We start from the raw sequence: 20,042 nt of genomic DNA on the forward strand, positions 1-20,042 counted from the left end.
TGTTGAGACGGCAGGCAGGTCCCTGGCCCAGGGCACACTACTCAAGCGGCACGCTTGGCTCCATAACACGGGGTTCAAGCCTGAAACACAGGCTGCTCCTATAAACAAACCCATAGAATAGACCAATCTCTTCGGTAAAGCAGTCGATGATGCTCTGGAGAGGGCCAAGAAAGAGCATTAGAATCTTATGTCCTTACAACAAATAACTCAGAAGCCTTCCCCCCAGAAGGAAGGCAGCTCTCGTCAGTCCTTTTGAGGCCAATCCTGTTAATGTAAAAATAACTACAATACGGGAAACTGGAACTCTGGACAAGCATCCGGAAGCCCCGCCAAATACCCACAGAGGGGTCAAAGGTCGAGGCCCCAACCCCAGAGGAGCCACAGCCTATGGTCAGAAATGACCAGCGGATCCAGGTCCCCTCCCATGTCACCCTAGTCGGGGGGCGCTTAACATCTTTCTTCGTGGCATGGGAGGGGATAACTTCAGACCAGTGGGTCATAACGATGGTCACCACTGGTACTGCGTGGAATTTGCTCGACCACCACAGTTCAGACCACCACGTTCACGATGCCTCACGCCGGACCATCTGCAGATCCTGAGTCAAGAGGTGGAAGCGCTTCTGGGAAAGGATGCCATAGAAGCCATCCCTATTCTTCAGGTAAACAAGGGTATTTATTCAGTGTACTTCCTTGTACCCAAAAAGGATCTCACGATGCACCCTGTTCTAGACAGCGAACAAATGTATAAAACCTCAAAAGTTACGTATGTTAACTCTACAGGAAGTGATCCCACTGTTGAAACAGGGGGACCACGTGGCAACATTGGACATGAAAGATGCATACTTTCATATTTCAATGTTGCCAGTGCACAGGAAATATCTAAGGTTCATGATAGAGGACTGGTACTACCAATTCAAGGTGCTCCCATTCGGCATTGCCTCGGTGCCAAGGGTGTTTACAAAGGTCCTGGCAGTAGTGGCAGCACACCTGTGCACACTATCCGTCCCAGGTTTACCCTTAACTCGACAACTGGCTCTTAACAGGGGACTTTTATGACGCAGGCTTTTTGAACACCCAGAAGACCGTAGACCTTCTGTTCAGTCTGGGATTCTCTATTGCTGGGAAGAAGTCCAGTTTAATCCCCAGTCAAGTAAAACTCTTTCTGGGGGCTCTAATCCAGACGAAGGACGGCCTCGTCTTCCCCTCCAACGAGAGGGTTCAGAACATGCTTTTTCAGATCCCTCAATATGTAGCCAGTCGGGATGTGACGGTACGCAAGGCCATGCTGCTGCTAGGTATGATGGCGTAATGTATATACTTGGTTCCCCACGTGCGCCTGCGCATGCGTCCCATGCAAGAGTGGCTCAACAGCCAGTGGTGTCAGGCCATTAGACAATGGGATGATCTGGTAGATGTCTCACCAGCCCTCGTTCACTCTCTGCAGTGGTAGTCTAGGGAAAACCTCTTGAAGGGGAAATTCTTCACCACCCCCTAGTGGAAGCCGCATGGAGTGTGGTTCCCACAAGTTGCATCCAACCATTTAAATCTGCTAGAGCTATTAGCGGTGTTCAAGGCACTAAGAGCCTTTCAGACTCGACTACAAGGGAAGACAGTTCTGGCTCTGACAGACAGCACCACAGCCATGTATTACCTAAACAAACAAGGGGGCACACACTCTCCAGGGCTATCCAAGCTGTCCCAAAGCATTTGGATGTGGGCTCTCAAACACAAGATGTTTCTGTTGTCCCAACACGTTCCAGGGGAACTCAGTCTTCTGGCAGACGTGTTCAGCAGAGATTTCCCACTGCCATAGAATACGAATGGTGTCTGCACAAAGACATTGTCTCCAATGTCTTTGCAGAATGGGGCTTCTCAGAGATCGACCTGTTCTCAACTCAGGAGAACGCCCAATGCCAAGACTACGCCTCCAGGTACCCCCAGAACTGCTCCATGGGGAACAGACTCTAGATAACATGGTCAGGGAAATTTGTCTACGCTTCCCCACCCCCCATCCCCCCCCCCCCCGACTTCCATACTCAACAAGATAGTGCACAAGATGCACCAGGAACCAGTCACCATGATATTGGTGGCCCCAGTTTTGGCCCGCCAATCCTGGTTCGCTCATCCAATGGAAATGTCCCTCTCCCCACAAGTAAAACTACCCTGCCCATACAACATGTTGTCTCAGGACAGGGGGAGACCCTACACCCATGCCCACAAACTCTGAATTTAGCAGCCTGGCTCCTGAGGTCATAGAGTTTGGACACCTACAGCTCCCTCATTGTGCTGTACCTAAACTATTTGTTAGACACAGGACTGGTCTTCAATTCCCTAAAGGTTCATCCTAAGCAGCTTAAAGTGTAGGCTGCTCTCTCAGCCTATACTACGTCACAACAGAAAGTGTCATGGTGGAAAATACCAGTTATTAAGGCCTTTATGGAAGGGGTTAAGAGAATCCATCCCTTCATTTCTCACCCAGCTCCTGGATGGGATCTAAATGTGGTTTTCACCAGACTCATGGGGATCTCCCTTTGAGCCAATACATAAAGCAAGTCTAAAAGACCTTACTTACAAGACGGCCTTCCAAGCGTTAGCAAACTACATGCCCTTTCTGTCCTAGACCCTTTTGTTACAGTCCACATGGATAAGGTAGTTCTGTGCCCTCATCCCAGATTTGCGCCTAAATTCATCTCGAAGTTCCATGTGAACCAATCGATCGAACTACCCACTTTCTTTCAGAATCCCACAAGCATGGCCGAAAGAAGCCTACACACGCTAGATGTGCGCAGGGCAGTCATGTTCTACCTGGAAAGAACGAAACCACTGAGGGAAAAAAAAATCATTTTTCGTTTCAGTGGCAGATGGCAGAGAAGGGGATCCTGTTTCTAAATCAGCTATCTTAAGTTGGATTGTCAAATGCATCACACTGTGTTACACTCTTGCTAAGAGAGAACTGCCCTTCAAGCCTAGAGCACACTCTACTCGGGGCACTGGGGCTTCCATAGCATTAATTGCAAATGTTCCCCTCAAGTCCATTTGCAAAGCGGCAACCTGGAGTTCTGTAGCATTCATTACAAATGTTCCCCTCAAATCCATTTGTAAAGCGGCAACCTGGAGTTCTGTACACACCTTTACAAAACACTATTGCCTAGACACTCATTCTAGATCTGACTCTCGGGTGGGACATGTATTATTAAGACACCCTTTCTCTACTGTTTCTTCTCATAACCCGCCTCAACTCTGGGTACTGCTCGCTAGTCTATGCACAGCATGTGATTCTATGCACATTAACAAGCATCAGAAGGCATGCATTACGCACCGTAATAGCATTCCTGATGATTGTATCTGCTTAGATTCACATGCACCCTGCCTGCCTCCCCGCTCGGGGTGGAAGGAACATAGACGTCTTACTACTTTCTCTCTTTATGTACTCACTCACAATACCCTTGGGCTCCCTCATGGCAGAAAATATACAATCAGGGTGACCTCGGCGTGTGAGGGATTTTGGGTACACTACACGTCGCAATAGGGATAGTGTGTCAGACACGCCTATGCCGACGTCCCCTTTCGGTCCCCGAACGACAAGATGCAATACTCTGCAGTTACCACTGGATGTTGGACCATATGCACTGCATGTGAATCTAAGCAGATACAATCATCAGAAATGCTATTCCGGTGAGTAATGCATGCCGTACCTTTGCTCTGGCTCATTGTTGTGTCTTGCTTCTGTTTCTCCTGGTTTTCTGACTCCGGCTACGTCTTCTGGACTGCTCTTGGTTATCCTTCTGTACTTGACTCTTTGGATTGTGCATGCCTGACTTATCCTGGCTCTTTCTCTGGACTTCTTTCGAATATTGATGCCTGGTCAGCTTGTTTAATACACTGGGCCCACGTGGACCCTTCCTTGATTTCCTTGTCTAGTCTTTTTGTCTTCAAACTGATTAATCTCTTTGTGGACACTAGGCGTTGTTTCATATGTTCCCCTTTGGTGACCCTATTGATTCTTAGTGACCCTTTTTGAATTCTGTTTTTTACCCTTATTGCATCTTTGGAACGTGTCCTGGACTTTGAACAGTAATCTTGCACCATTGTCGCCCCTGTCAATCCCCTGGTGTATGGTCTTGTGTGCATCAACGTGCCGTTTGGGTTGGTTTTCTGGTGTATGGACTCTTCCCCTGACATCCCTCTTCTGAGTCCTGCTTTGTACTACAAAACTTCACTTCTCTAGCAGTTATTTGGTTATTAGGTGTGTGGGTTCTAGGTCTAAATCGTTGTGTATATACCCAGAGCCAAGCCGAACTGTACTTGTCTCGCCTTCCTGCATTGCCATTCTAACAGTTTGATTGTTTCCCTTCACATGGGGAGGTGGTCTCTCCTCCTTCTTGATACAGTATTCCAAGAAGAAACGTATCCTGCAACCTTGTCTGACAGTGGGGTCCAATTAAGTTTGATATTGTAGTGTGATCTTGAAAACAGCATGTATTTGCCAAGACCACTCCTCTGTATTGGGTTATTTGTGATTTGATTGTAGAGATTTTGTCGAATGCAAAACCATCACATTTCTTTTTCTTTTGATCCATTTGGCTGTCAAATTATGCAGGAAGACCACCCCCTGCCCACACACTCCCTCCACTTTAATTATTATCTTTACCTACCCCCACATATATTTTTGGGCAAATTCGGTCAATAAAATGTGATGGTTTTGCATTCAACCAAATCTACTGCGATAGAATTGTTATCTACCCTGTATTGCCCTTTTGTGGAGAGGTTTAATAAAGTGGTGAAGTGCACTCTCCAGGTAGCTAGTGCCTCAGGGCTAGATGCCTGCACCCTCATCAGGGACATGATAGGGGCGTATTCAACCACTCCACACTTGTCCATAGGCTTTCCCCCTTTTTTTGTGTTGAAATGGCACCAACTAGTATGCAAACTGTCTCCAGAGTGGCTTGGCATGTGCGAGTAGACGGAAGAGAATTGCTAAGTCGTGCTGAAGAGTGCTTGGCTACGTACAAAAAGTTCTACATTTAGTTAAGGTGCGTGAGTAAATCGACCCTGAAGGCGATTGATTGTGTCAAGGGGATACATTTCAGGTTGTAGCATGGTGATATTTCCTGATTACATCCATACAAGTTTGGGTGGGGTCCTAGGCTCAGTTGTGATACTGCAGGGTGGCATTAAATGGAGCTTAACCCATCAGCTACTGAGGTACCATCCAATCCTGTGTCCAAGGGGACCACACCCGAAATTTATTACGATATTATGGTTGATGTATACCCCTAGATAACTCTCCCCTGACAGCCAAATCCAGCCATCCATTTCGGCTTGCAAGGTAGAAACAATGATAGGAAGTCGGTAGTTTACTAGCACCTTATGGGGGAAACCCTGGGCTCAGCCCACCCGCGCCCGGTGCATTTAGGTGACTTTGAAATGGGTTATATTGGTTAATTGGGGGATGAAGTGTGGGAGGTGTGCTTGGAGCTAGGTCGAATGTTGGTGCATATGTGGAATAGGGGCATCTGAAGATTCAGCATACTGCGGTTCCTGATCCCCCGCATGGGGGCCCTTTCTCCAAGGAACATTTTTTGTGTACTGGCTCTGATAATCCCTGCAACATGCCCTTTGTCAGAATCATGACTTATTAACTCATATATGATGCCTGGGTGTAGTTCTTACAAGACCACAAGGAGGATGACTGTTAATGACTGTTAGTGAGGCAATGTGCGTCACCAGTAGGCACTGCATGCTTACAAACACTGATCTAGGATACACAATGCAGTGGAGAGGCGAGGATGAGATACCCGAACCAAGAAGGGGGAGATTGCTGGGTAGAAGGGTGGAGAGTCCGAAGACACTTTAGATGTTGTGAAAGGCAAACTGCTAAGTGTAGGAGGAGAACAAACTTAAAACCCTATAAAGAGGGAAGGGACTGAGATGCTGTGAGAAGAGGGTGGAATGGCAGCGAGGCATGGAAGCCCTGCATATTGTGCCTAAATGAAGCTCTGAGTACAGTAGCCTTTGCTCAAAATTGTATCTAACTCTAGTTCGCACTTTGCGTATACTCACTGGAGAAAGTACTATCCTTGCTTCGACTTACAATGAAGCCTGTGGTGAGACTTCTGAGAGCTCAAATGATTAATGCAGGTTAATACATTGCTTTTGTACTTGAAACTTTCCTCCTGTCTTCAAAATTGTGTTTGATAAACTGCTAGTGGTACATTCTTGCAGGGTGTTGCACCATATGCGATTTCCCTCAAAAAGGGCGGGCAAGGCAATAGTACGGATGTGGGTTTTTCCTAAATGGATCTTGAACTCTGTGATCTGAAAGGTCTTCAGTCGAATCACATTTTCTTGTCTTTAGATTTCCTCTGAGTTGTAACACACCATTTAATGTTTACTTATCTCTCCTGCAGGTACTTACTGGACACAATGCTTCCATCCGGGATGTCTCCTTTGCTCCAGCTGGGAGGACTGTTGCCTCAGCTGCTTTGGATGGGGAAGTCAGGCTCTGGTCCTGGCAAGAGCAAGTCCTTCTTGCCATTTTCCCAGCTCATCATGGCATGGCTCAAGTGTCCAAGTTCATATGTAATGGCCAATACCTTGTCACAGCTGGAGAAGACTGCAAGGTATGTAGTTCTCTGTTCCCTTAATCACAAATGCACCTTTTTTTCGTATAAAGCAGGAACCATATGTATATTGTGACTAAATACCACACGGGGGGCTAGGTGATGGAACTGGGGTAGCTCTGCAGGCCGGCTCCACCAAACAGTTAAAGTAGCGTATCCCACCGGTGGCACGTAGAGGATCCCCCAGTCCACCACCAGTCGTGTATGCCTGGCCCCTCCAAAGAACCTCAACTATCTGGGCATCCTACAGTGGACTATCCCAGAGCAGTGATCCTTGCAGAAAGAATAGGATGTAGGATCCCTGGGTAATTCCAATACATGACCTAAGGAGGAAAGAGTCATTAAGGGCCTGAGGTCCACAAGGATGGACCATTTAATAACCCACCGAACCATGTCCATTGTCATTCATGGCCACCTGTCATAATATTTGTTTGTTTGGTACAAAGAACAAGGTTCCCAAACCTTGTATGCCCCAACACCATGTCCGACCAAGACATTCTCATGCCTGTTAGGAGAAATTACCTGTTATGCTTAAAGGAAATGTGTGTTTTAGTCCCAACGGGTCATGGACTCTGCATTGTCAGCGGTTGCAGCTGGTGAGCCCTACATGGGTTAGGAAAATAGAGAAGTAACAAACTGGGAGCAAATGTTGACTTGACAACGCTGAGTTACTGTGAATATTGTTGACCATCTGAATTCAAGAAAGTGCCTTTGCTTCAAGTTACCTCAGGGAGCAGAGTTGTGCTTGGCCCTGCTCACAAACTGTGGGCACGTGAGAGATTTTTAGTTCCTGTTGTGAGAGCCAATCAAAATACTTGCTCACAATTCAACCAGATGACAACACCTTGTCGTTTTGGTGATCAGTGGATTGACCTGCGGGAGGCTGGAACAATGTAAAGGTTTGGAGTACATAAGAGACGAGACAAAGAACAGTATGTGGCGGATTTGCAAGGAGAGAATGAGCATACAAAGTGGAAAGGGGGACAAGGTGAAAACGGGGTTGAGGCCAGAGGTGGAGGTGGTGAAAAGAAGTGATTAGGAAGATGACGCCAAAGAGAGTTGGAAGGGGAGGTGGAGGACCTGAAAGGGAGTCATCCGGAAGAGGAGGGGAGAGAAGTGAAAGAGTAGGAGGAGCTGACAAGGAGTTCAGGAGGAGGAGGAAGGAGGGAAGGTGAATGAAAAGAGGGGGAGGAATAGGAGGCAAAGGGGAGAACACCAAAACTATGATGGAAGAGAGACCTAGAGAGAAGGAAGTGGGTGAAAGAGTGCTAAAGCTTGGCAGAATGCCAAGTACAGGAGAGGGAGTAGTCGGCGAGCAACATGAGAAGTGGTTGGTTGAGGCCTAAGTTCTCAGAGAGGATCCTACCTTGGGGGCTAAGGCTGAGCAGCACCAAGGGGCAGGCCCAACAACCTGTGAGCACAAGAGTCATGCCAGGGCCATGTTCAGACAACACTTTGGCGGGGACGAGGGATACCAGGTCTTCCAGGAAGAGAAACAGACCAGCAACATCCCGACAAGAAAGACCCCCATTTGAGCCAATAAAAAAGTGCTGGGCACTTAAGGCCTTGAAGACCATGAGGCCTGAGGGATAGAGGGAATGACTGAGGGTCACATTCCTAAGAAAGAGCTTGAATAGTTTTTGTGTTTAGTTGCCTAACCCATGCCGTGACCTCATCTGACCCATAACCCCTATTTTCTGTTGTGTAAGACGAATATCCTTGCATTGACCGTCTCAACTGTATACCTTAGCCAATGCTATATGTAGAGGCCTAGCAGTCTGGCTAGGTTTAAAGGCCAGACCGTATGAATACATTTCAGATACACTATTAAAGAACTGACACTGTGGACAGGTTTTCAGCAGCAGTATTTGAGATTGGGCAGGATTTTGGAACTCACAATGTGGATAGGTTTTCATGGGCAGGATTAAAGACTGGATAATGTGGATTGGGGTTCGGGAAACTGATTAGGGACTTAACATTGCAGGTAGATTTGATGGTGACAGATTAGAGATGCATAGTTTTTCAGGATAGGACAGGATAACAAACAATGTGGAGCCCCATCTACTGTGGGGCCAGACTATTTCAACTTCTAAAGAGATTGGTTTTAAGAATGGTCCAAATATCTGGTGACATGAAGTATACAAGCAAAGACCCTCAAGAGAATAGACTTAGTTACCATTCTTAGCATAGACTACTGATAGTTGATTTGGAGATGACATGTAATTTTTGGTGAGCTGGAAACAGCGTGTGAGTAAGGGTATGGATCATCTTCACTGTGGCCTTGCACAGGGGCCATTTCAAAAAGTAATTGTGATGCAATGATATTCTGTAGTAGTGGGACTCATCTTGCATCTTCCAAAGGGATGCACTTCTTACATTCTTCATTCTCACTCTACTCCATTTAGACTACAACTGTATCATTGACAAAAATGTACAAATTAATACCCTGGTTTATACCTCACTTTTCTCACTCTGCCTTTTGAAATTCTGCTTAGTGGGTCTTTGTGCACCGTACTTGGATCTGCCACCATCTGCCATTTCACCTCTTTCTGTGTGTAAAATTGATTGAAATTACTACAATATTACACACCACAGCAACTCTTAAACCAGTTGGCAACAAGCCCAGGCTGCAGTGTAAGGCACAACAAGAAGCTTGTTGCCTTGAAGCTTTTCAGCAGTTGATTTAAATGTGGTGAAGAGAAGGTGGACTCCAAAAGATCTGCAAGGGTGTAAAATTGATAAAATTGGTGAAAACCTTTTCATCTCCTCTATCTTGGATTTATTTATTTCCATTCCCGATCAGAGGTTATACTTTTGCTTCTGCATCTTTGGCCAATATTATGTAAGCAGCAGCCGCCTTTGTGATCTCGCCTCCATGTGTTGATCACTCTTTGGTGTATATTATGAATGGCTGCCTTATACTTCTTGGCCCTGTGACAAAGTGCCCTCCCTAAGGGTTCTGAGTAGAGTCCCTAAGTAGACCGAGTACAACCCCAAGCCAGAGGATGATGAGTGTGAGGGCATTATGGGGTATCACGTGTTCACCCTCCCTTGGACCAATTTCAAGACACGGATATGCACAAAACAAGCATTGACAATGCCAACAGTTTGGGATTTTGTATAAGCATGGGAAAGGTACTTGCCAGGCACTACCATAGTGAAATTAACTGACCATTGATGGTAGCAGGTGCATAGTACAGATTATAGATTATACATGCCATAGGTGATGGAAACAAAAACTTGCTGCTGGAGCGGTGGCCTGTGGCTCAGTGGAACTGAAGCAGGCCCATTCAAAGTGCCTGTTGTGCCCCACAAATGCACTTTTTTCCCATTACATTTAGTGTACGCAGAGGCAGGCCCGCGGGCATGTCCTCGCCCAGCCGACCGCGCCCACTAGCACCTCACCTCAGTCCTCCTTTCTGCATTGACCGCAACGGATCTGCCTCATGCCTCAGCGCAATTCTTTGGTGTATAGCAGCCTTTTTCCCTGTATTTTTCACACTGCTCCGCAGCCTCACTCCTCTGCATATGTTGGTCGTGAGGGGCTTTATTCAGCCCCTCTTGCAAGGGTTTTTTCCTTGTGTCGGGTCCCTATTTACTTTGTTTGCGGGGCCCGACTACAGGTGGGACTCTTGCGCTGTGTGCAACATTCTTACTCCGAGGTCTCTGAAGAACTTGCTGTCTTAGGCGGAGAGAGATCTTCTCGCAGTCGCCTCCCGAACCTCTTAAGGCCTTCACACGTCAAAAGTCGAAGAACATCAAACCGGTAAGTCCCCTTTTTTTCTTCTGCACCTCAGTGGGATGACACCTTTCCAAGGTGTTCCTCTGTTGAGAGGGGTCCTCGTGATCCTAGTACTGGCTCACGTCCTGAGACCTCTAAGGCTACCGGTGCACGCATTGAGGGGTCTACGGATCCTCCCAGGTTAAAGTCGAGGGGCCTGGCTGGCTCTAGTACTGGACCTCGGTCCGAGGGGTGTGACCGTTCTATTCCCAGGCACAAGCCTGATGGGGCACCTAAACACATTGACTACCGGGCGTAAGCCTGAGGGCGTAAAGCCTACCAGAGAGAACTCTGAGGTCGGCCATATCACCAGCCAAGTCTCGAGGGCCTACAAAGGCTTAAAGTTCAGGCCCTTACAATGAGCAACAAGACTTTGTGTTCTCCCCCCCTCTGCCCCCAAGGCTACCACAGTAAAGGCAGGATTGGCAGAGGCAAAGAGTATAAGCACAGGACATACTAGAAGCCTTAGTATCACACATCCATACTGCAAGCAGAGGGCTATGTCTGGGCACAGACATGAGGCACTCAGCGTGGATGCATGCCACCAGGTTCACGTCTGATGTCCAAGACAGAATTTTAGATCTGCCTTTTGAGGGCACTGAGCTGCTTGATTCTTCTACCGACGAAGAGCTCACTAAGCAAAAGACTAGTACCCAAACTGCTAAGTCGTTAGCCATTCTTTCTAAACCAGCCTCTAATAGTTTCTCTTGAGGTCAAGTAAGAACAGACCAAAGACCCCCACAGGAGAGCCAGGCAACCTAAACGTTCCCTCAGCACTCATCGCAGAAAACAACACACAGACCCGAAAGATTTCTTCTCACAAGCCTCAGAATCTAAAAAACTATGAGGGTCACATCCGGGTCCACGATACCCCGGTGGATGGCAGACTGTCTCTGCATGTGCTTCAGTGGTGGCATCTTTTTCAAGACCCATGGCTACTAACTATAGTTTCAAAGAGTTTTCGACTTCCCCTCCCTCCAAATCCTCCATCTTCTCCTCTCCTCCTACAAAGTGGTTCTCTAGCACTTCTCGAAGAAATTAATAAATTGGTGCAAGACCAAGTTGTGCAACCGGTTCCCCTTCTTATCAGGGGGCAGGACTTCTACTCAAGGATCTTTGCAAGCCACAAGAAAAACTAGGGAATCCTGTGAGTAGTCCTGGATCTATCCAATATCAATGTTTCTCTTCCCTTAGAGATGTTCAAGTTGGTGACACCAGCTCACATTTCCGAGGCACTCTGCACGGGAGAATGGATGTGCCCTTGAACCTGAAGGACCCTTACTTGCATGTCCCCATCTGGCATCCACACAGGCAGGTGTTATATTTCAACATTATTGGCCATCATTTTCAAACAAAGGTCCTTCCGTTTGGTCTAAACTCGGCACCTCAAGTTTTCACAAAAATGATGAATGTGGTGGCATCCCTCCTCAGACAGGAGGGACATAAAATGTATTGCTACTTGGATGACTGGCTAATCAGTTCCAGTTCTCCGGAGGGAGTGACGGTGACTCTTGAGTATTCTATTCGACCTAGGATTCTCCATAAATCAAAAGAAGTTGGAACTCTGTCCCACACCGAATCTCAAATTCCTAGCAATAAGATGGGACACGCTTGACGAGAGACTGTTATCCCACCTCAGAGAGGTTTGTAAACATTCCGGAAGCCATCACGCATTTTCTCTCCAGGCCTTCCACCTCAGCATGGTGGTACCAGTATCTACTGGGGCTTCTGGCTTCATGCATCTTCACAGCTCCCCTGGCCAGACTCAGAATTAGAGCTATCCAGATGCAGTTATCGAGCTCTTGGTACCAGGAATATGGGGAAACCAATCGGACAGTATAACCGTATCAAGATCTTCTTTGGTAGTCATTAGAGTCCAATATAATGGCGGGGACTCCGTTCCAACCAGCCCCTGATCTAGTGATGATCACAACGGATTCATCCATGGAAGGTTGAGGTGCCACTCTACAGTCTCATTCAATTCACAGGAAGTGGACCATTGTGGAGAAACAACATCACATAAACTATCTAGAACTGTTAGCCATTGCTTTAGCTCTCAGAGCCTTCCATCCTATGATACAGAACGCGGTAGCCTGATCAGAACAGACAACTTCACTGCAATGTATTACATAAACAAGCAGGGGGGGAAGGGGGTGGGACAAATTTGCTGGCTTTATGCAAGCTTGCAGTACAGACCTGGAACTGGCCTGTGACACAGGATTTCCCTCAGAGCAGTTCACCTACCACGGGAACCAACTTTGAGGCAGAAAAACTGAGCAGGCTGACAACTACTTCATACATGTGGGAATCAGCCAAGAAGCACTGAACAGGATATTTAAGTGGGGTCATCCGGAAGTCAACTCTTTTGTCACGGAGAAGAACACCTGTCCCCTATTTTCCTCCTGGACAGGACAGGGACGGGCATCCTTAGGGGATGCGTTTCACATTCCATGGGACCATGTCTGGTGACATGCCTTCCTGGCATCTTCCCTCATGTAAAGAGTTGTTCCCAAGATCAGGAATTCAGACTATCGCAGGATAATTCTAATGGCTCCTCATTGGCCATCAAGGATGTGATTGTCGGATCTGCTCCATCCGTCACAGTCCAAGCCCATTCAGTTAGACAGGGCGTCTTAACCTATTAACCCAGCAGACATGTTCAGTTAGCCATCTGGCGCCAGACAAGCTAGCCCAATTGGCTTGTTTCCTGAAGAGCTGACGTTAGAACATTTTGGTCTATCACAGCAAAATGTACAAATAACTCGAAAGGGTTGCAAGTACTTCACTAGAAAACAGTACAAGAGCAAGTGGGCTCCTTTCTGCTTTTGGGCTAAAGTCAATAACGTCAAACCCCTCTCAGGCTCTCTGGATGATGCACTATACTTTTCCGCTTACATTGCTCATACGGGAGTGCAGGTTGATACATACAGTACGTACTTAGCAGCTATGGGAGCATATAGAAACTCGGACAAATTACTGTTATCCTCAGCTAATCCAGTGGTCAAGATACATCTGCAGGGTTTAGCGAGGATCTATCCTTCGATAACCAAACCTCATCCGGTATGGGACCTTAATGTGGTACTAGCGGCACTCGTGCACAAGCCTTTCGAGCAAATGTAATTGCAAAACAGCACTTCTTGTGGCGGTAACCTCAGCTCAAAGAGTAAGTGAAACCAAGCTCTTTCAGCCAATGAACATTACACAGTATTCCACAAGGACATGGTGGTTCTCAGAACACACCCAACATTTCTTCCTAAGGTCCTTTCTTCATTCCACCTTAATCAGGAGATTGTGCTCCTCACATCTTTCCAAATCCCACAACAGAGGCAGATCAGGGTCTGCATTGTCTAAATGTGAGAAGTACACTAAAGTTTTATTTGGACAGAACCAAAGAGTTTAGGAAATCTGACAGTCTTTTTGTCACATTCGGAGGGACTCTCTTAGTTCCCAGGCATCCAAAGCCTCCATAGCTAGGTGGACTGCAACAGGAACAAGCCTCCTCCAACAGGAATTCAAGCCCACGCGGTAAGAGCTAATGCAACAGCAGTGGCATACCAGTGCAAAGTGCTTTGGGATGTAATCTGTAAGGCGGCAACCTGGGCATCCCCATGTGCCTTCTGTACACATTACTGCCTAGATACCAGTGCCAGGTCAGATGCAGCATTTCGTCAGACAGTGCTGAAAAATCTGTTTGCTAACAGCTCATAATAGCATATTTTCAGCCTCCTCCCAGCTCAAATGGTGCATTGTAATCATTATCACCATGCAGTAGGGAGGAAAGGGGACGGGACGGAATCCATAGTACTCTTTCCTCCATATAACCCACACTCCAGCCCCCTATAAAAAGGTGCCAATATGGACTACCTAGTATCTGGTGCTACAATGGAGACTGTGGTGAAGGGCCGGTGGGCGGGGTCAGCTGGGTGTGTTCACGCCTGCAGCCCGCCTCTGCGTGCCCTAAATTTTAAAGGGAAAATGTCATTTGTGTGAGGCAAAATGGTTTCAGTACCGTCACTGTACAGGGAAACCCATGCAGTATGGAGGAAAGGGGGCTATGAGTACTTCAGTCACTACTGTAACTTTATTTTCCAGGCCCAAGAAGCGGCATAGCTGGTACTGGAAGAGCAAATCGGAGTCACTACCAATGGTCACCTGTTCCAATGGTCACCTTTTAACAGTTGGTGGAAGAGACCATTGCAGAGGGGTCACAGGAGGCACTGGTCAACAAGACAGCACCTGCAACATTGCGTGGACATGGACTCATTCAGAGAAAAGATCTTTAGAATGTTCATGGCAATAAGACAGCAGGTCTTTGCCACTTTTTTTTTTTTTTTAAATAATTTTTATTATTTTATAAACAACACTTCAAACATTACAAACAAATAGGACCTTCATGATTAAGCCTCAGACATTATATTGCAGAAGGCACTCTTCGGTCCTCCCCCCACCCACTAACTTGAGCCATTGTACCCATGTCATCCACCTATACATCTTCGGGCGTGTCCACTATTATTATCTTTTCCATGCCATCATCGCTGTGGTCGGCCTGGGAGGGACCTACCATTGAAGACACCAATTGTCTCCATGCTATTAGGGGGGCCACCTCTTCCTCTCCCCCCTTGGTGACCGCTTCATACCAGGTGGCCATTTCAGCTTCTATCCACTTTAAGAGGTCCGCCCACCACATCTCAATTCTGGGCCGATGGGCCGCTTTCAAGCACATTGCAATTCTCTGTTTGGCTAAGATGTAGTCCAGGTCCTTCATCTTGCTAATATGTCTCAGGTAACGCGGTCTGGTGAAACCCCCAAGCATGCATGCCCAGGCCGACTCCACATCCAGCGTGACCCCTTTGTCTGCTAATCGTGTTTTCAGTTCTGTCCAAAACCTACTCACCTCTGGGCAAGCCCAAAACATGTGCAGCAGCCCAGCCTCTACCTCACCGCACCTAGGGTTTTTCTATGTCTCCGGGCCGCCAAACCTGGCTATTTTGCCGGGGGTCAGGTATGCCCTATGAGTGACATATAATTGGATCTGCTGAAGTCTCGCATTTCGGGACTCCTTTTTGTGATACCTTTGGGCCCTTTCCCATTGTCCCTCCGTCATGGGTGCGCCCACCTCTTCCGCCCAATCTCGCCTTAGTTGGAGCAGCTCCCTCCCCGCCCTGGTGCTCAACAGCTCATATATACAGGATATTTCGTGCCCACCCTCCAAGACATCATACATCGTCTCTATGGTGGCATCAGGTTGTTCCGCAAGCACTGCCTCAGGCCATCGTTCTCTCACAAATTTAATAATTCTAGAATAGGTGATGTGTTGGCCCTTATGCACCCCAGTGTAATCCACTAAACTCTGAAAGTCCACTAACGCCCCTCTTGCCATATATCGCCAAGGGTAGCAAGACCCACCGGTTCCCAGTATCTACGGACCCATTTTATCAGTTGGGAGTCTTCCCCACACAACGCTGCTAATGGCACCTGCAGGGAAAACTGGCCCGGGTCTCTCACATTCTGCCACGCCCTACCTCCCATCCAAGCACCAACAACCCTGCCATCCCTGATGCCTTCGATTTAGGCAGCCACACTGTCTCTCTGAGGAAGTAGGGAGCAGGATCCCTACGCATCAGTCTAGCTTCGGCCGTTTCCTCTTCAGACAACCACCTTGCCACATATTGCAGCTGACCTGCCAGGTAATATAACTCGAAGTTCGGCAGGTTTATGCCTCCCCTGTCACACGAGTTTTGTAATTTCCAGAGGGCCACCCTGTTTCTGTAATTGTGCCAGATGGAACCCCTGCACAGGCTGTGGAGTTTGACAAAAAAGAGTTTAGGGATCACATATGGGATGTTTACAAAAAAGTGTAGCAATCTGGGCAGGACTACCATTTTAAGCAAAGCCGCCCTCCCCATCATGGCCAGGGGCAATCTGGACCAAAATCCCTTGCTATTTTTAATATCATCAACTGCTTTCTCTGTATTGTATTTGTGTTCTGCCCCCGTCGAGTGGTATATATCGATACCTAGGTATCGAAACGTCTCGGTTCGCCATGGTATTGGCAAAATGGGCAGGTTTCCTTCCTGGGATTCACTGCTATGCCCGAGATGATAGTGTAACGTTCCATCACCTCCAAGACATATTGAAGGTTCTCCTCCGGAAAGCGCAGATACAAAAGCATGTCATTGGCGTACAGTGATATAAGGTGAGTACCTCCCACAGTATGGATCCCTATCTCCCCGTATTGTTGTCTAAGGCACACTGCTAGTGGCTCTAACGCTAGGATATATAACATGGGCGACCAAGGGCATCCCTGTCTAGTACCCCTACTAAGTTGCCATTTATCTGAAATTATGGCACCCGTTTTAACCCATGCAATGGGGGAGCTGTACAACATCTTGACCCATCTCAGATAGCCCGGCCCCATACCATATCCTTTCAAGGTCGCCAGCAACCAAGGCCACCTCACTGAATCAAAGGCCTTGACCGCATCCAGCGAGACAATTGCCAGCTCGCCGGGGTCTTTCTCCGTTTGGTCAATAATGTGATGCAATCTCCTATGATTGTCAGTTATATTCCTACCAGGAACATTGCCCGTTTGATCAGGGTGTATCAATTTGCCCATGACTCGCTTAAGCCTGTTAGCCAGCACAGCTGTAAGGATTTTGCTGTCCCGATTGAGCATCGATATTGGCCTATATGACCCACAGTCTGTGCTTGGCTTGCCTGGTTTCAGTAGCGGGATGATCACCGCTTCCCGTAGGGACTCTGGCAGCCCCCCACGTTCATAATCCTCATTAAGCATGGCCAGTAGCGGCGAGAGCAACTCTTGTTTATACGTTTTGTAGAATTCACTGGGGAGCCCATCCGATCCCGGGGCTCTGCACGTGGGCCGGTGCTGGATCACTATCTCTAGTTCATCTGAGGTGATTGGGGCGTCCATGTCAGCCCGTTCCAAGTCGTCTAGAGAGGGCAAGCCTATGTCCTCAAGTGTTTCCTGGATCTCCTGGTTCCCTATTCCCCCCCCGCCCCCGTTCTCATACAGGCATTTATAGTATCTACAGAACTCTTCATTTATTCCCTCTTGAGTATCCCAGATCTGGTCCTCCTCACCTCTACCTTCTCTAATCACAGGTTGTGGTGTTTCGTTTTTGTATAGCCAGGCCAGCAATCTGCCCGGTTTGTCTCCTCCCGCATGCTGCCTTTCCACGTATTTCCTATAGTTCAGTTTACATAATCTATCTCAAAGCTCACTGCTAGTTTGCTGCAGCAGTGTCATCCTCTCCCCCTCCTCCCGAGAGTCACCGCCCTTACGCATCATGGCCTCCAGTTCCCTTTCTGTCTCTTGTAACTTCTGTGCTATGTCTCCTTGGAGCCCTCTGGATTTTGATATGGCTACACCATGCACCACCACCTTGAATGCCTCCCACACTGTCCCCACTGATTGCACGCTACAGGTGTTAATATCAAAGTACTCAGTGATCGCCTCCCTCAGGTCCTCCCGGAATCACGAATACTGCAGAGCCTCCGCTCTTAGCTTCCACGTCGAAATCCACGCCCTAGGGGGTTGGTATCGCCACTCCAGGACCAAAACGGAATGGTCCGAAAGCACCCTGGCCTTGTATTCCGCGCCCACCATTTCTCCCGCTATCTCAGCCGCGGCAAACACATAGTCCAGTCTCGTGTGCAGACCATGTGGCGCCGCATAGTGTGAATACTGCCTGTCTACTGGGTGCAGCCGCCTCCAGACATCTTCAAGCTTAAAGTCCGTCAGCAGGGCCTGTAACGCCTTCACAGCTGGGGTGGGTTTGTCTAGCTTGCCATCTGATCTGTCCATCTTGGGGTTCAAAGTACAATTGAAGTCCCCTCCCCATAGGATTGCGTCACCCACCAGGGGGGCGATTTTGCCATATAGAGTCCTAAAGTAAGCCGCTGTATCATGATTAGGGGCGTATAAGTTTCCATGCTCACTTCTCGGTTTTCCAGCATCCCCTGCGCTACAATCATTCTGCCTTCCGGGTCCACCGTCGCCCGAGTCAGCTGAAACGGTACGTGCGGTGCCACCCATATGATGACTCCCCTAGCGTAAGCTGAATATGTAGTGCCCGTGACGCTCCCCCTCCATTTCTTCTTGACCACCTCTAATTTCTCTCTAGTGAGATGGGTTTCCTGTAATAATGCTATATCAATCCTTCTTAAGTACATCATTACTTTATTGCGCTTTAGGTAACTATTGTGGCCCCTCACATTCCAGGTCACCACTCTGAGGCTACCCGACGCCATTTATCTGATGTCCCGCCTCCCCTCCCACTCTCCCCTCCCGCCCCTGATGACACAAAGTTGGCGTACTCCCCAGCGGGTTATATACAGTGCTATATTCAATTCCCATTGTCATAAACTATGGCACCCTGGGAGACATATATTACTTATCTTCGCCTCCTCCTTCCTGGATACCCAGTTCTTGTGGGCATCTCTGCGTGTCCAGCCATCCCATGGCGTCCTCCGGGGTTTCAAAAAACAAGGTTCTGCTCTTGTGGAACACCTTCAGTTTTGCTGGATAGATCAATATGTACCTGTGGCTCGCTTCCCGCAATCTTCTTTTCACAGACCCAAAGTTCATGCGACTGCGCTGCACCTGCAAGGTATAATCCGGGTATGCCGTAATGTTTGCCGACCCCCTTTGTATTGTTCCACCCTTCCGAAAGTGCAAGGATTTTCTCACGGTCTCGGTAGTTCAGGATCTTAGCTATACCCGGCTTTGGGGGGGGGGAGGTTCCCGGTGGCGGCCTCCTCATCGGGGCCCTATGCTCCCTCTCCACAGCAAACCCGTGGGACAGGGCTCCCCCAGTTATCTCCTGCAACAGCATAGACTCGATGAATTCCGTGGGATGGTTCCCTCAGCACCTTCCGGCAATCCGACGATACGAATATTGTTTCTTCGGGCGTGTCCCTCTGCCTCCTCCGCCCTACCCTTCAGGTTGCCCACGCGTTGCACTAGGGCGTGAAGTTCCAATTTATGGGCTGCACAGTCCACCGTGTTCGGGGCCACCTCTTTTTCCAGGTCACCCGTGCGCTCAGCCAGTGACCGTACATCTTGCCGGAGAAGATTTACCTCCTCCTGCACTGCCCCTACTTTGAGCTCAAGTGCAGCTTTCAGTTCGTTCATGGTCAGTCCCAGTTTAGTCTCCCAGGCCACTTTCAGGTCTGCAATCGCTGCAAGTATTTCCTGGTTTCCCAAAGTGACTGGGCCCCCGTTGGGAGACTTTTCTTTCTTCCTGGCCCCTTCAGCGCCTGGTGGTGTTTTAGCATATTCATCAAGTGTGGGTTGCTGGCCTTTCGGTCTAATAGGTTTGTTGGACATCATGATGCTTCGGCAACATGTGAGCTGGCCCCACCGCACGTGGCCTCCGGCCAGAGCAGGCTAAGTCACCCAAAGTGTCTGGGCCCAGCTCAACCGTATCAGGGGTGTCATCAGGCTGCCTATCTTACTCCTGGAATGGGCCGTGACCTCCCACGTTACCATGTGGGTTCATTCCTTCTTCTCGGATCTCGGGCTCCAGCCCCAGTTGGTTCAGGTCCCCAGACGCCCTTCCCGGTGCTTATGTAGCTCTTCAGGCGTGTATACTGCCCCTACGTGAGTCTCATAG

General features: G+C 48.3%; 1 protein-coding gene across 5 annotated transcripts in view; it reads left to right on the plus strand.

Moving 5' to 3' along the window:
• TEP1 (telomerase associated protein 1) overlaps nucleotides 1–20,042 on the plus strand; it is a 2,409,067-nt gene that overhangs the window by 1,928,091 nt on the left and 460,934 nt on the right. For all 5 annotated transcript variants that reach the window (XM_069651741.1, XM_069651744.1, XM_069651746.1 and 2 more), the window contains one exon: nucleotides 6,411–6,623. In XM_069651741.1, coding sequence (XP_069507842.1) covers nucleotides 6,411–6,623 — 213 coding nt within the window. The remainder of the gene's footprint in view (nucleotides 1–6,410; nucleotides 6,624–20,042) is intronic.

This window comes from Ambystoma mexicanum, chromosome 3p (genome assembly GCF_040938575.1).
Source record: "Ambystoma mexicanum isolate Mex_15411 chromosome 3p, UKY_AmexF1_1, whole genome shotgun sequence".
Taxonomy (NCBI): domain Eukaryota; kingdom Metazoa; phylum Chordata; class Amphibia; order Caudata; family Ambystomatidae; genus Ambystoma; species Ambystoma mexicanum.